At 39.2% G+C, this 14355-nt stretch overlaps 1 protein-coding gene across 1 annotated transcript in view; it reads right to left on the minus strand.

Annotated features, from left to right (window-relative positions):
* Positions 1-14355, minus strand: part of LOC126470763 (glutaryl-CoA dehydrogenase, mitochondrial-like) — a 428045-nt gene that overhangs the window by 28137 nt on the left and 385553 nt on the right. Inside the window, exon 4 of the mRNA XM_050098768.1 lies at positions 12025-12244. Coding sequence (XP_049954725.1) covers positions 12025-12244 — 220 coding nt within the window. The remainder of the gene's footprint in view (positions 1-12024; positions 12245-14355) is intronic.

A 14355-nucleotide genomic window follows, 5' to 3' on the forward strand; every position in this document is an offset into this window, starting at 1 on the left:
TTCAATCTGTATATTGAGCAAGCAATAAAGGAAACAAAGGAAAAGTTCGGAGTAGGTATTAAAATCCATGGAGAAGAAATAAAAACTTTGAGGTTTGCCGATGACATTGTAATTCTGTCAGAGACAGCAAAGGACTTGGAAGAGCAGTTGAACGGAATGGACAGTGTCTTGAAAGGAGGGTATAAGTTGAAGATCAACAAAAGCAAAACGAGGATAATGGAATGTAGTTGAATTAAGTTGGGTGATGTTGAGGGTATTAGATTAGGAAGTAGTAAAGGAGTTTTGCTATTTGGGGAGCAAAATAACTGATGATGGGAGAAGTAGAGAGGATATAAAATGTAGAATGGCAATGGCAAGGAAATCGTTTCTGAAGAAGAAAGATTTGTTAACATCGAGTATAGATTTAAATGTTAGGATGTCATTTCTGAAAGCATTTGTATGGAGTGCAGCCATGTATGGAAGTGAAACGTGGACGATAAATAGTTTAGACAAGAAGAGAATAGAAGCTTTCGAAATGTGGTGCTACAGAAGAATGCTGAAGATTAGATGGGTAGATCACATAACTAATGAGGAGGTATTGAATAGAATTGGGGAGAAGAAGAACTTGTGGCACAACTTGACTAGAAGAAGGAATCGGTTGGTAGGACATGTTCTGAGACATCGAGGGATAACCAATTTAGTATTGGAGGGCAGCGTGGAGGGTAAAAATCGTAGAGGGAGACCAAGAGATGAATACACTAAGCAGATTCAGAAGGATGTAACCTGCAGTAGGTACTGGAAGGTGAAGAAGCTTGCACAGGATAGAGTAGCATGGAGAGCTGCATCAAACCAGTCTCAGGACTGAAGACCACAACAACCCTATTTAGGACATTCTAATGGAAAGCAGCTCTCAAAGAGCATCAGAAATGTGTTAAGGAAAGCATTATATTTGTCATCTATGTTACCAGCACTATAGACATCCTGCCACTCTTGTTCCTCGACAAGGTTTAAAAAATTCTCAATTGCTTTTGGATTAAATGGTTCAAATGGCTCTGAGCACTATGGGACTTAACTTCAGAGGTCATCAGTCCCCTAGAACGTAGAACTACTTAAACCTAACTAACCTAAGGGCAACACACACATCCATCCCCGAGGCAGGATTCGAACCTGTGGCCGTAGCGGTCGCACGGTTCCAGACTGTAGCGCCTAGAACCGCTCGGCCACTCTGGCTGGCTTTTGGATTAACTTTCCTGCATAGTTTGTAATTATATGTGACATTTGTTTGAGTACAAAATCCTTTTAGTGTTAAAATTGGTGCATCATGGTCTGAAAGGGCATTGACCCTCTTACTTACAGAATGCCCATCTAGTAATGAAGAATGAATAAAAATGTTGTTTATGGCTGTGCTATTGTTCCCCTGCACCCCAGTTGGAAAAACACAGTCTGCATCAGATCATACGAATTTAGGAGATCTACCAACATCATTTTTCTTGCACTATCATGTACAAAATTTATACTGAAGTCACCTCATACAACTAATTTCTCGTTCTTCCTATAAAGTGAACAAGAACCCCCTCTAGCTTGGGCAGAAATGCTCTGAAGTCAAAATTAGGGGACCTATAAACAAAAACAATTAAAAGTTTAGTTTCACTAAATTCAACTGCAACTGCACAACATTCAAATATCTGTTCAGTGCAGTGCCATGATACATACCTCTATGGACTCAAAAGGAATACTGTTTTTTACATACATGGCCATTCTTCCACCCCACAATGAAATCCTTGAAAAACAGCCAGCTAACCTGTATCCTGGTAAAGGAAGTCTTTGAATCGTCAAATTATTTAAGTGGTGCTCCAATATACGAATAATTTCATAGTCAACATCTATAAGCAGTTCACTAACTTTATCTCTAATAGCTTTAATATTCTGATGAAATATGCTAACTCCTTCTCTACTTGGAAACATGACATCCTCTGAAGGTGAGCCCTTAGAGTGACTTCCTTTAAGCAGGTATATCCATCAGCTGACTTCATTCAAAAACGGTGCAGCTCTAACACCAACTACTACAGGAATTTTTCCAAGAGTGTTCTACCACCACCCACTACACTGTCACCTACAAGCTTTGCCAGTCTCCCCTTCCCATACCCGTTGAAGTGCAGGCCATGCCTAGTGAAACCCGATCTACTGATAAACTCAACTGGCACTACTGCAATGTGACCCATGCCCTCTGCCATCAGTGCCCTCTCCAGCCCAATGTTAACGTGCTTAACAGCTGCATTAAGATGAGGCTGATCATGATGCTGAAACAGTTGCATGAAATGCAGATTGATGCCATCAGTTTGAGTAGCTATCTTTATCAGGTCACCACCTACATCACATTCCCTGTCCTTATCAAGGCTATTCCCTGCACCAGGTCTAATTTGGTGCGTAGCTTTGTGTATGTAATTAATTTCCTAATTTATTTTGACCATTCCTAGTTAATATCTTTTGTTATGGAGTGAAATCAGTAATTGTTTCAGGACTTAAATTCTATTGTTTACTTATAAACAAAAATAAAATCTGTAATAATTATAAACATTTGGAAGAAGAACTACTAGAATCCTTTAAGTATTTACTTGGCTCTATTCGAAAACGTGTTAGCAAAGCCAGCCCTTATTTAATTCCAAAATAATAACCAGATTGGTCAAAAGCACTGTTTGCATAACTAGATCTGCTAATTTCATTATTTAAACAAATAATTTGGCCTAATCTTTGTGGTAGAGAGAACTGTTAAAAAGGAGGAATTTTTCGATCTATTCATATAATTGAATGAGTTATGTTTTAATTGTAATTTCTGTAACTTAAAACATCAAGAAAGTATAGTCTCAGTGCCTATTACTGTGAGGATTTATAAAGGCCCTATTTTTGGTCCTGAGACAGTCCGTCCACGGCCAATTTTCAGAGGGAAATTATGTACTGCTTCAAGTAACAACAATGCATCAAATTTAACAGTGGAATTAGTGTAACACAAATAGGCCATGTGTTAAGGCAATGACAATGTCTGTTCAAGTTATTTGAGAAATAGTGTCACACATTCTTCTGCAAGAACTGTGAACTGTGTGGTTAGGTTTATACTGCTCATAGATGTTCAACAGCAAACTATCATAGCAGTATGCTGATGTTTGCCTGCAACCTATTAATGAGGCTTATCAAAATTTACCAATAGTGAGCTATGTAATGTTGGGGGTTGTGGACAGTGACAGTAAAGAACTGTGAAACACAACTGTGCAACTGTTAGCTACATTAATTACAGTAGTCAGTCCTGAGACTGCTTTGATTCAGCTCTCCATGCTACTCTATCCTGTGCAAGCTTCTCCATCTCCCAGTACCTACTGCAGGCTACGTCCTTCTGAATCCATTAGTGTATTCATCTCTTGGTCTCCCTCCTACGATTTTTACCCTCCACGCTGCCCTCCAATACTAAATTGGTTATCCCTCGATGCCTCAGAATATGTCCTACCAACCGATCCCTTCTTCTAGTCAAGTTGTGACACAAACTCCTCTTCTCCCCAATCATATTCAATACCTCCTCATTAGTTGTGTGATCTAACCATCTATACTCGATGTTACCCTGCACCCCCCCCCCCACCACCCCCTACTTTTTAGCCAGTATAACAATGCAGTACCATCTAATCTTCAGCATTCTTCTGTAGCACCACATTTCGAAAGCTTCTATTCTCTTCTTGTCTAAACTATTTATCGTCCACGTTTCACTTCCATACATGGCTACACTCCATACAAATACTTTCAGAAACGACTTCTTGACACTTAAATCTATACTCGATGTTACCCTCCACCCCCCCCCCCCCACCCCCCACCCCCACCCCCTACTTTTTAGCCAGTATAACAATGCAGTACGTCAACACCAAGGACCAATGAAGAAACAAAGCAGGTGAACGTCACAAGCTTTCAGCCAAGTGCTCATTGGCCTTTTTCAAGAGGTATGACTGCCAGTGGGCTGTTGGTACACCCTTATATATGCTAGCTGCCAGCTAATATCACTGGTGCTCACAGCCTTGCCATATATGGGCATAATTTGACTTGGCATTCAATATGCCCACTTCAACCATGTGATCCCTGGGTTCCACATCATTCTGAGCTGCAGGAGGTCATCTCCATTAAGGGCGTTATTGGTGATTTTTATTTCAGTGGCTTATTTAATTACACAGTCCCAAAAGTCATTAGTGTGAGCCACAACAGTGGTTTCATCGAATTTGATCAGGCGACCGTTTTCTAAAGCATGTTCAGCTAAAGTCGATTTCTCAAGGTAGTGTATGCGATAAAGCCTCTTGTTCTTCTGTCTGCATTGTTCTACCATTCATACCGATTTCCAACATATGACTGGCCGCACTCGCAAGCCATCTTGTAGACCCGAGGTATTCTGCGACCTACTCCATCTCTAACTGGCCTCAGGACTTCCGAATATTTATCAGAGACCTGAAGATCAATTTGATTTTGTGTCTTTTCAGTAGGTGGCTTGCCTTGCTCAACATGGACCCACAGAATGGCAAGAAGACATGTTTCTTTTCCTACTTTTTTTTCGGTGGTCTTATTGTGATTCTCACTTGAAAGCACTCCATTTATTTGATGAATGTCGTAACCGTAGTTCCTGAAGACCATGCTGTCACCCTCATTAAGATGAAGATGGTCAGTCTGGTTGATAAAATCATTAGACCACAGAGCTGTGGTCAAAACGCACAATAACCCTGAAAGAGTGGTTTGGTGTGGGGCGGTAGAGGGGTGACGTGGACCGTGGTGGCCATCGTAGGGTTGTGGACCACTCTGGCTGCGGCAGGGATGGAGCCTCTCCGTCGTTTCTAGGCCCCCGGTTAACATACAATACAATACAATACAATACAAAACAACACAATGATGATCATTTATGAGTCACTGCAAGCTTAATATCAGTAACATGTATTGTCTTAATACAACTGGCCAGAGCCAATAGTTTTTCTTATTGCACAAAAAAAGTATTTCATTCTCCTCCATCTATTTTTCTCCTTTTCACATCAAAACTAAGAATATTCCTATTACTGTCAACTGGAGATACTATAAACACATTTTTTGTGTTTTCTTGATTTTATAAAGTGTGGTCAGTTATGTTGTTGTTGTTGTGGTCTTCAGTCCTGAGACTGCTTTGATTCAGCTCTCCATGCTACTCTATCCTGTGCAAGCTTCTCCATCTCCCAGTACCTACTGCAGGCTACGTCCTTCTGAATCCGATTAGTGTATTCATCTCTTGGTCTCCCTCTACGATTTTTACCCTCCACGCTGCCCTCCAATACTAAATTGGTTATCCCTCGATGCCTCAGAACATGTCCTACCAACCGATCCCTTCTTCTAGTCAAGTTGTGACACAAACTCCTCTTCTCCCCAATCATATTCAATACCTCCTCATTAGTTGTGTGATCTAACCATCTAATCTTCAGCATTCTTCTGTAGCACCACATTTCGAAAGCTTCTATTCTCTTCTTGTCTAAACTATTTATCGTCCACGTTTCACTTCCATACATGGCTACACTCCATACAAATACTTTCAGAAACGACTTCCTGACACTTAAATCTATACTCGATGTTACCAAATTTCTCTTCTTCAGAAACGCTTTCCTTGGAATTGACGGTGTACATTTTATATCCTCTCTCCTTCGAGCATCATTAGTTATTTTGCTCCACAAATAGCAAAACTCCTTTATTACTTTAAGTGTCTCATTTCCTAATATAATACCCTCAGCATCACCCGACTTAATTTGACGACATTCCATTATCCTCGTTTTTCTTTTGTTGATGTTCATCTTATATCCTACCTTCAAGACACTGTCCATTCTGTTCCACTGCTCTTCCAAGTCCTTTGCTGTCTCTGACAGAATTACAATGTCATCAGCGAACCTTAAAGTTTTTATTTCTTCTCCATGGATTTTAATGCCTATTCCAAATTTTTCTTTTGTTTCCTTTACTGCTTGCTCACCTCACCAAAAGTCTTGTTCCTCCTGCCACCGAACTTCACTAATTCCCACTATATCTAACTTTAACCTATCCATTTCCCCTTTTAAATTTTCTAATCTACCAGCCTGATTAAGGGGTCCGACATTCCACACTCCGATCCGTACAACGCCAGCTTTGTTTCTCCTCATAACAATGTCCTCCTGATTAGTCCCCGCCCGGAGATCCGAATGGGGGACTATTTTACCTCCGGAATATTTTACCCAAGAGGATGCCATCATCATTAACCATACAGTAAAGCTGCATGCCCTCAGGAAAAATTGTGGCTGTAGTTTCCCCTTGCTTTCAACCGTTCGCAGTACCAGCACAGCGAGGCTGTTTTGGTTAGTGTTACAAGGCCAGATCAGTCAATCATCCAGACTGTTGCCCGTGCAACTACTGAAAAGGCTGCTGCCTTTCTTCAGGAACCATACATTTGTCTGGCCTCTCAACAGATACCCCTCCATTGTGGTTGCACCTACGGTACGACTATCTGTATCGCTGAGGCACGCAAGCCTCCCCACCAACGGCAAGGTCTATGGTTCAAAGGGGGAGGTGGTTGGTTATATAATTGATATAAATGGGTTTCTGTATATCATTCTGGTTCTTAAGGGCAATTGTAGCCTCAAAATGAATGGAAATCGTGTTTATGACATGTTTTAACAACATTGTGTGTAAAGTTACTCCATTCAAAGAGTACATGCATATTCAAATGCAGAGATATGTAAACAGGCAGCATATGGCGCTGCAGTTGGCAATGCCTATATAAGACAACAAGTGTCTGGTGCAGTTGTTAGATCGGTTAATGCTGCTACAATGGCAGGTTATCAATATTTAAGTGAGTTTGCACGTGGTGTTATAGTCGGTGCACAAGGGATGGGACATAGCATCTCCGAGGCAGCGATGAAGTGGGGATTTTCCCATATGACCATTTCACGAGTGTACGGTGAATATCAGGAATCCAGTAAAACTTCAAATCTCTGACATCGCAGCAGCTGGAAAAAGACCTGCAAGAACGGGACCAACGACAACTGAAGAGAATAGTGCAGCGTGACAGAAGTGCAACCCCTCCACAAATTGCTGCAGATTTAAATGCTGGGCCACCAATAAGTGTCAGTGTGTGAACCATACAATGAAACATCATCAACATAGTCTTTTGGAACTGAAGGCCCACTCGTGTACCCTTAATGACTGCGCGACATGAAGCTTTACACCTCACCTGTGATCATCAACACCGACATTGGACTGTTGATGACTGGAAACAAGCAGATGGATGTGTAAGGGTATGGAGACAACCTCATTAATTCATGGACCCTTCATGTCAGCTGAGGACTGTTCAAGCTGGTGGAGGCTCTGTAATAGTGTGGCGCGTGTGCAGTTGGGAGTGCTATGGAGCCCTTGATATGTCTAGAGATGACTGTGATAGGTGACACATACATAAGCATCCTGTCTGATCACCTGTATCCATTATTCATGTCCACTGTGCATTCCAACAGATTTGGGCAATTCCAGCAGGACAACTCGACACCCCATACATCCAGAATTGCTATAGAGTGGCTCCAGGAACATTCTTTTGACTTTAAACACTTCCACTGGCCATCAAACTCCCCAGACATGAACATTATTGAGCATATCTGGGATGCCTTGCAACGTGCTGTGCAGAAGAGATTCCACCCTCTCATACTCTTATGGATTTATGGACAGCCCTGAAGCATTCATGGTGTCAGTTCCCTCCAGCACTACTTCTGACATTAGTCAAGTTCATGCCACATCATCTTGTGGCACTTCTGCATGCTTGCGGGGGCCCTACACAATGTTAGGCAGGTGTACCAGTTTTTTGGCTCTTCAGTGTACTTTGCAAGATATTTGGCAGTATTGCCTTATAATGGATAACTTTACACATGTCTGGAAATTTTAAATGGAAATAAAACAGAAATCTGAAGTGGCATGACACTTTTCATAGCTTTATTGACTTGTTGGAACCTATTACAAGGATAAATGCAATATGGCAAGTCATTTAAATTTTAAGTTTTTATTATGTAAATTGAAAATAATGTTTCTGCTGTGTCTGGAGCATGAGTTTCTCACCTTCACTTTTATAGTATTTCTATAGCAGGATGAGGCACTACTAACCTTGATTTCACTTCAATAAAGACTGGATATGTACATGAAAGATTGCAGGTGTTCTTTGAACTACAAAGATCATCTTTGTAATACCACAGGTTCATCAAGTAGCCCCTAGTTATTGATTTTGGAGATATCTCCAACATCAGACCATACAAATGTCTATGTTGAGTCACCTGTCATCTTCATGAACTTAACTTGAATCTCATCATAAGATAGCACTTGTCCAATAATTTCCTCAGTATCCTTATTTTCTGCTTTTGTTTGCAGTCGTCGTAAAGTTATCCCCACCCAAGCAAAAGTCACACACCTTTGCTTGTTTTCAGCTTGCTAGTAAAATGTCTCCACTAAAAAAGTGTTTCACCTACTGTTCCACATAACTATGACATGGCAATGACAGTTTCTAAGCAATGTAAAAATACGTAAAGATACTCACATCCAATTAACTGCATTTATCATCCTGCATCATGATGTATGAACAACACTGTCATGATTTTTCAATCCAGTAAAGTTCACTATGTATTATCTAAGCAGCCATTTTACTCAGAATTTCCAAAACAGGCCATGGGCAGCACCCCACAGAACTTAATGGGAAGTGTGTAAAGTAACCCAGGTTGCATAATTTAACCCAGTTTATGGTACATCGAATTCAGTCATTATCTTAAAACCATTGCAGAGTATACCCTTGTACGTTTCATCCTCTCAGAAACTAAACTCTGCTTATATTCTGCTAAACACAAAAATAGTTTTATACATAATCACTATTATGAATTTGAATATTTTATTTCCATGCATTCAAAAGACAGCAGTAGATTTAAAGCAACTTTCTTCTTCTCTGAATTTCTAATTCCTCTGAAGCACACATAAATTTGATAATTACTGAAGATTTTTGTACCCAAATGTACAAAACACTTTGGACAAAAACAGAAGGCATTCAGCCTGATCCATCTATTTGCCATGCTTTCTGTCAAACTACAGCAAGCTGTAGTCTCAAAATAAAATGGCACAAAACCTACAGCACTGCTCCCTGTCTAGCACTGCTGCAATTGCATTCTCACAATGAGTGGCTTTTGGATATTAGCGAGATCATGAAAACCAATCCTCTGCAACAGTTAACATGTTCATCTGATGATTAGATTATAGTGTATGTTTTAGAGTTCAGTTGTTACATCATATTTCAAAAGAAAATATAAAACTGACAAGAATATTTAGAACATACAGAGTGAATATCGAACACACACAGAGACTGGCAATAGCAAGAAAAACTTTCCTGAAAAGCAAGATGATGTTAACAACAAATACAAATTTAAGTGTTAGGGAGCCTTTTATGAATGTATTCATTTGGAGTGTGGTGTCATGTAGAAGTGAAATGAAGAAAATAAATGGTAAAGAGAATATAAGCTTATTTGGTGCTACAGAAAAATCCTGAAGATTAAATGTATAGATTGGATAAGTAACAAGGAGGTACTGAATGGAATTAGACATCAAAGAGCTTAACATCAAAACTTGCCTAACAGAAGAAAGAGATTGATTAGACACATCCTGAGGCATCAAAGAATAGTTTAATTTGGCCTAGAGGAACGTGTCAGGGGTAAAAATTGAAGGAGGAAATCAATGTTAAATACAGTAGGCAGGTTTAAATTGATGTAGGGTGCAGTAGTTATGCAGGTAGTAAAAAGTTTATACAGGAAAACAAGTCAGTCTTCAGACTGATGAATTCAACAATTACAATAAGCACTCTGTATTACTCGGCAAGGTGAATCAGTTACCTGGCTGTAATGGGAACTACTTGGCGATGTGACTTGTTACAGTAACGTTCCAGTCCAACTCAGAGTGTGAGCACAAAAAGGGACTGCAGAAAATACCTTTGTGGAAAGCCATGACTACTTGCTATTAACATCGTTAATATTACAGGCAATGAAAACAAGGAAAGTGTGATAGTGCTGACACAGAGGGTTATAAAAGATGCATTCAGTTAGGGAATGGTGTGCAAATTACAGAAGGAGGGATATGATGCCAAGTGGAGTAGGACATCAAGTATGTGCCCCAAAACAGAATTAGAGAAATGCATACAATAAATATTTCATTGGTGATCTAAATAAATTGCTGCAATATTATGGCCATGGAAGGAAATACAATCTTTGCAGAAATTTCACAGCTGTTGTTTCACTGAATTAGCCTTCCCTACTAGAAAAGAAACTCTAAGAAAAACTGTTCCATCTATGGGATTTGATTTTAGAAGTTGCTAGAATGAATGAGTCATGAACATACTGGCAAAAAAGCCTATGATATCAGACTTTTAAAAAAAATTATAAAATGAAGCATTAGCATAAAGTGACCAATGGTTTACTTAGATGAGCCATGGATCCATACACACTACACTGTGAAAAATATTGCAAAGTGGCAATGTGTGAACAGTGTCATCGGACAACAGTGCCAGAGAGCGTTTCATTGTTGTGACTGCAGAGTTTTATTTTTTGTTCACATTTCCTCTGTGACTACAACAGGAAAACTTCAGACTATCATGTAGAAATGGCAAAAAAACTACAAATCTGTAGAGACAAAGAAAACCAAACTTTCACATTAATTACGGAGCAACAAACACTTTCTCTTTATTCAATTGGTAAACTCTTGCAAAAAATGTCCCTTCTTACTGCTGTCATGCCATCTAGACCTAAATACTACAGAACTGTTATGAAATCTTGCAAAGATAATCATGATACATCACACATCTTACTCTCTAACCTGAAAAACTTAACAGCTCATGCCTCTGCTGCTAATAAATAAATGTTGTTTGTCATCTAGCTTGGTGCATACCTTTTGATGTAACACTACTTTGGTGATTTATGCATCAATTTTTCTGGTTATAGTTGGCATTACAAGGCTAAGTGGGTTTCCTGCCAAACCTTTCCACCTACGAAAAATTTGAGATGGTCACTGGGAATCAAACACAGGACCTTGGCATTACTAGCCACAAATGCTAACCACTAGACCACAGTGTCACTTTGCTTATGTGGCTGTGACATTATCTTTTACTGCTGTGTCCTTAGAAGACTTGAAAGTATACGTATCATGCCAAAAAAGTGTGTGATGTTGAGTGGAGGAGACACACTTTGATGGCCAAGGAACTGAAAATATAAATAAAATCACTCAGCACAGATTCAAACAAAAAGTCAGCATTGTCATCCTTCAGTGAAACAGCAGCAAAGAATCAACAGATACACACGTAGAAAATAGCGATGTCACTGGGGAAGATAGTTTTCCAGATATTGCCCTTCTTACTGCTGCCCACTGTGAGCAGCCAAGGTGAGATATACTATGTGTCCCAATTCCGGTCTTATTCTAAATGGGTACTTCATTTAGATGTGAGTATAGACATTTAGCATGTGACAGCACTCCTCTTGTAACAGTACTGGAAGGTACACCATTACTACCTCCCCTCCTTGCTTATAGGGCATGAACACAGGGGCACCGGCACCCTGGCCAGATAATTGGATTGCTTTGCTGGGTAAAACTTCAGCTAAGGGAATTAAAATACACTCATCTATGGAATCTAAAGGAAGTTCTAGACATTACAGGCATAATAAAGAAGAAAATTGTAGAAAATAAAGTAACTTTTGCATCTGTTGCCTAAAGATGCTTCTACTAGAATAAAGAAATTTTTCTTGCTGTTCTGAGTTAATGCATACACAAAACATGACACTTGTTCCTACCAACACACAATTCTCATTTAACAAAGAATTAAATACTGCTCTTGGTTGGTGTCGCAACGTAGTTGTCAGTCTCACACATTGCAATTCTTGACTGAATTATTCTGCCCATATTCAGTATGTTCTGGTATAAGATTAAGGATCATGGTAGTGAGTTATGGTGACACATGACAAAAACAAAATTCAAGCTTACTTTGAAACTGGTCACACCAGAAAGAACGTTTTTCTCTGAAACTTCAACTTCATCTAAGAAGATCATTCCTGTAGCAGATGCCCGAAGTGAGAATTTGCCTTCTATTTTGGGTGTTGCCAATCCTTTGGCTCCATTCCTTTCCACAATGAATCCTCGTAACTTGCCGTCTTCACATTTTGCCCAAATAATTAAAATATCTGCAACTGGGGCATTGCTTATCCTGAACAGACAATAAGTTACATAAACATAGATGCAGTATTACAATTACACTTTTCAAATCAAAAGAAATCAACACAATGGAAACTCATCATAGATAGTATTAAGGAACAAGCATATGACAATATGATGTGTCTGAAATACCCAAATATAGCTACAGGTATGTACTATTATGCATGCCCTCTCGGTTAGCTTTGCGGCCTAACGCACTGCTTTCCAGGTAGGAGCCATGCCGGTCCCCGGCACAAATCCATGCAATGGATTAGTGTCGAGGTCCGGTGTGCCAGCAAGTCTGAGGATGGTTTTTAAGGCGGTTTTCCATCTGCCTTGGCAAATGTGGGCTGGTTCCATTTATTCTGCCTCAGTTACACTATGTCAGCGATTGCTTCACAAACACTTTCTCCACGTACGCATACACCATCATTATTCTACCATGCAAACATTGGGGTTACACTCGTCTGGTGTCATATGTTCCTGGGGGAGGGGAGGTGTCCACTGGGGGGTGAACCGCACAATAACCCTTGGTTCGGTGTGGGACGGCGGTGGGGTGAGTGGACTGCTGTAACCTGTTGTGGGATTGTGTACCACTGTGGGCTATGGCAGGGACGAAGCCTCTCCATCATTTCTAGGTCCTCAGTTCAATACAATACAATATTATTATGCATGATTATTAACGTAGAAAAGCACCAGTGTAGGATTTTTATAGCATAAGAAATGATATTATTATTATTATTAACCTTTATTTGTCTATGATACCTTTACAGCCTTGAACATTTTAATTACTGCACACTTACAATGATGATATCATGTTGTACATATAAGGAATACATAAGCTAAAATAGAAGCACATTAGATGCCATTATATAAACATTCAATGCCACTAATACACTGCAACATTCAAAAGTAATACTACTGATAATGGAGTTCAGAAATGTCTGAGTTGATATAAAAGTCTTTTAATTAACAGCTGTTTCAACTTGCTCTTAAAGAAATTTCCACAGAGCTGCTTTACATTATTTGGCAACCTATTATAAAATGCAAGTGGACTTTCATTTGTAGCACTTTTGTTACTCAGTATCATAATAACAACACCTTATGAGACCTTAGTTTCTCCCAGTGTATAGAATGTCGTCACCCAGCTGCATTCCCCTAAGTTATTTGAATACACCTTGTTCATGTATTGCATTAATAAAATCTCTATTCATTATGCTTATTGCATCATTCTCTTTTACAAATATAATTGTCATAAGCATATACCTTTATTGTATAGTCAATAAATTATACTTAATATAGTCCCAACATGACTAGTGTTTGCTTACAGTAGTAATAACCATAACTAGTATCTTCTGAAGCCTGAATATTTTATCCATGTAGACTGTGGGTGCTCCACCCCAAATTTCAGTCTCGTGTTGTAAATGAGAAGGGATTAATCCATAGAGCATTTGTTTAATAATAGGAGGAGTTATATATTTTTCAGGTGTTTTAGTAACCAAATATTTCAGCTAGTCTCTTTACAGATGTAGCTGACAGACTCTTTTCATGTAAGACACTCATCAATAACAATGTCTAAAAATTTATGTTTATTGGATGTTTCAACCGTAGACAGTGATTCAATATTTATATACACTTGAGACTGGTTGCAATTGAGCACCAACTTTATCACAACAGTCTTGGCCTTATTCGGTATAAGTTTATTCATGATCAGATGTTCCATGATTAGTTCAAAGTTGTCTTTATTGTTTTGGAATGCTATCTGCTAATTGTGGCTGAGGATAATAAATGCTGTATCAGCAGCATAGTTCACTAGCTTTAAGTTTTATGATCTAAGAATACTTCCCTGGGAACTCCAAAGTTGAGAGTCTTGTATACTGATTTTACTGTGGGGCATTCTTACTTCCATTCTCATAAGATAGTTTAGCATACTGTCTCCCATCTCAGAGATAACTTATGAATTTTAGTGATACTGCTATTATACCGCTAATTTGGATAAAAGTACTGTATGATTTACAGAACCAAATGCCTTATGCAAATCTAGAATTAATACTTGCAACACTTAATACAGTGAAAAACCATACTTCAACATAATTGTTTCTTTTGTATCTGCACAGGCACGAC

Source organism: Schistocerca serialis, chromosome 3 (assembly GCF_023864345.2).
Source record: "Schistocerca serialis cubense isolate TAMUIC-IGC-003099 chromosome 3, iqSchSeri2.2, whole genome shotgun sequence".
Taxonomy (NCBI): Eukaryota; Metazoa; Arthropoda; class Insecta; order Orthoptera; family Acrididae; genus Schistocerca; species Schistocerca serialis.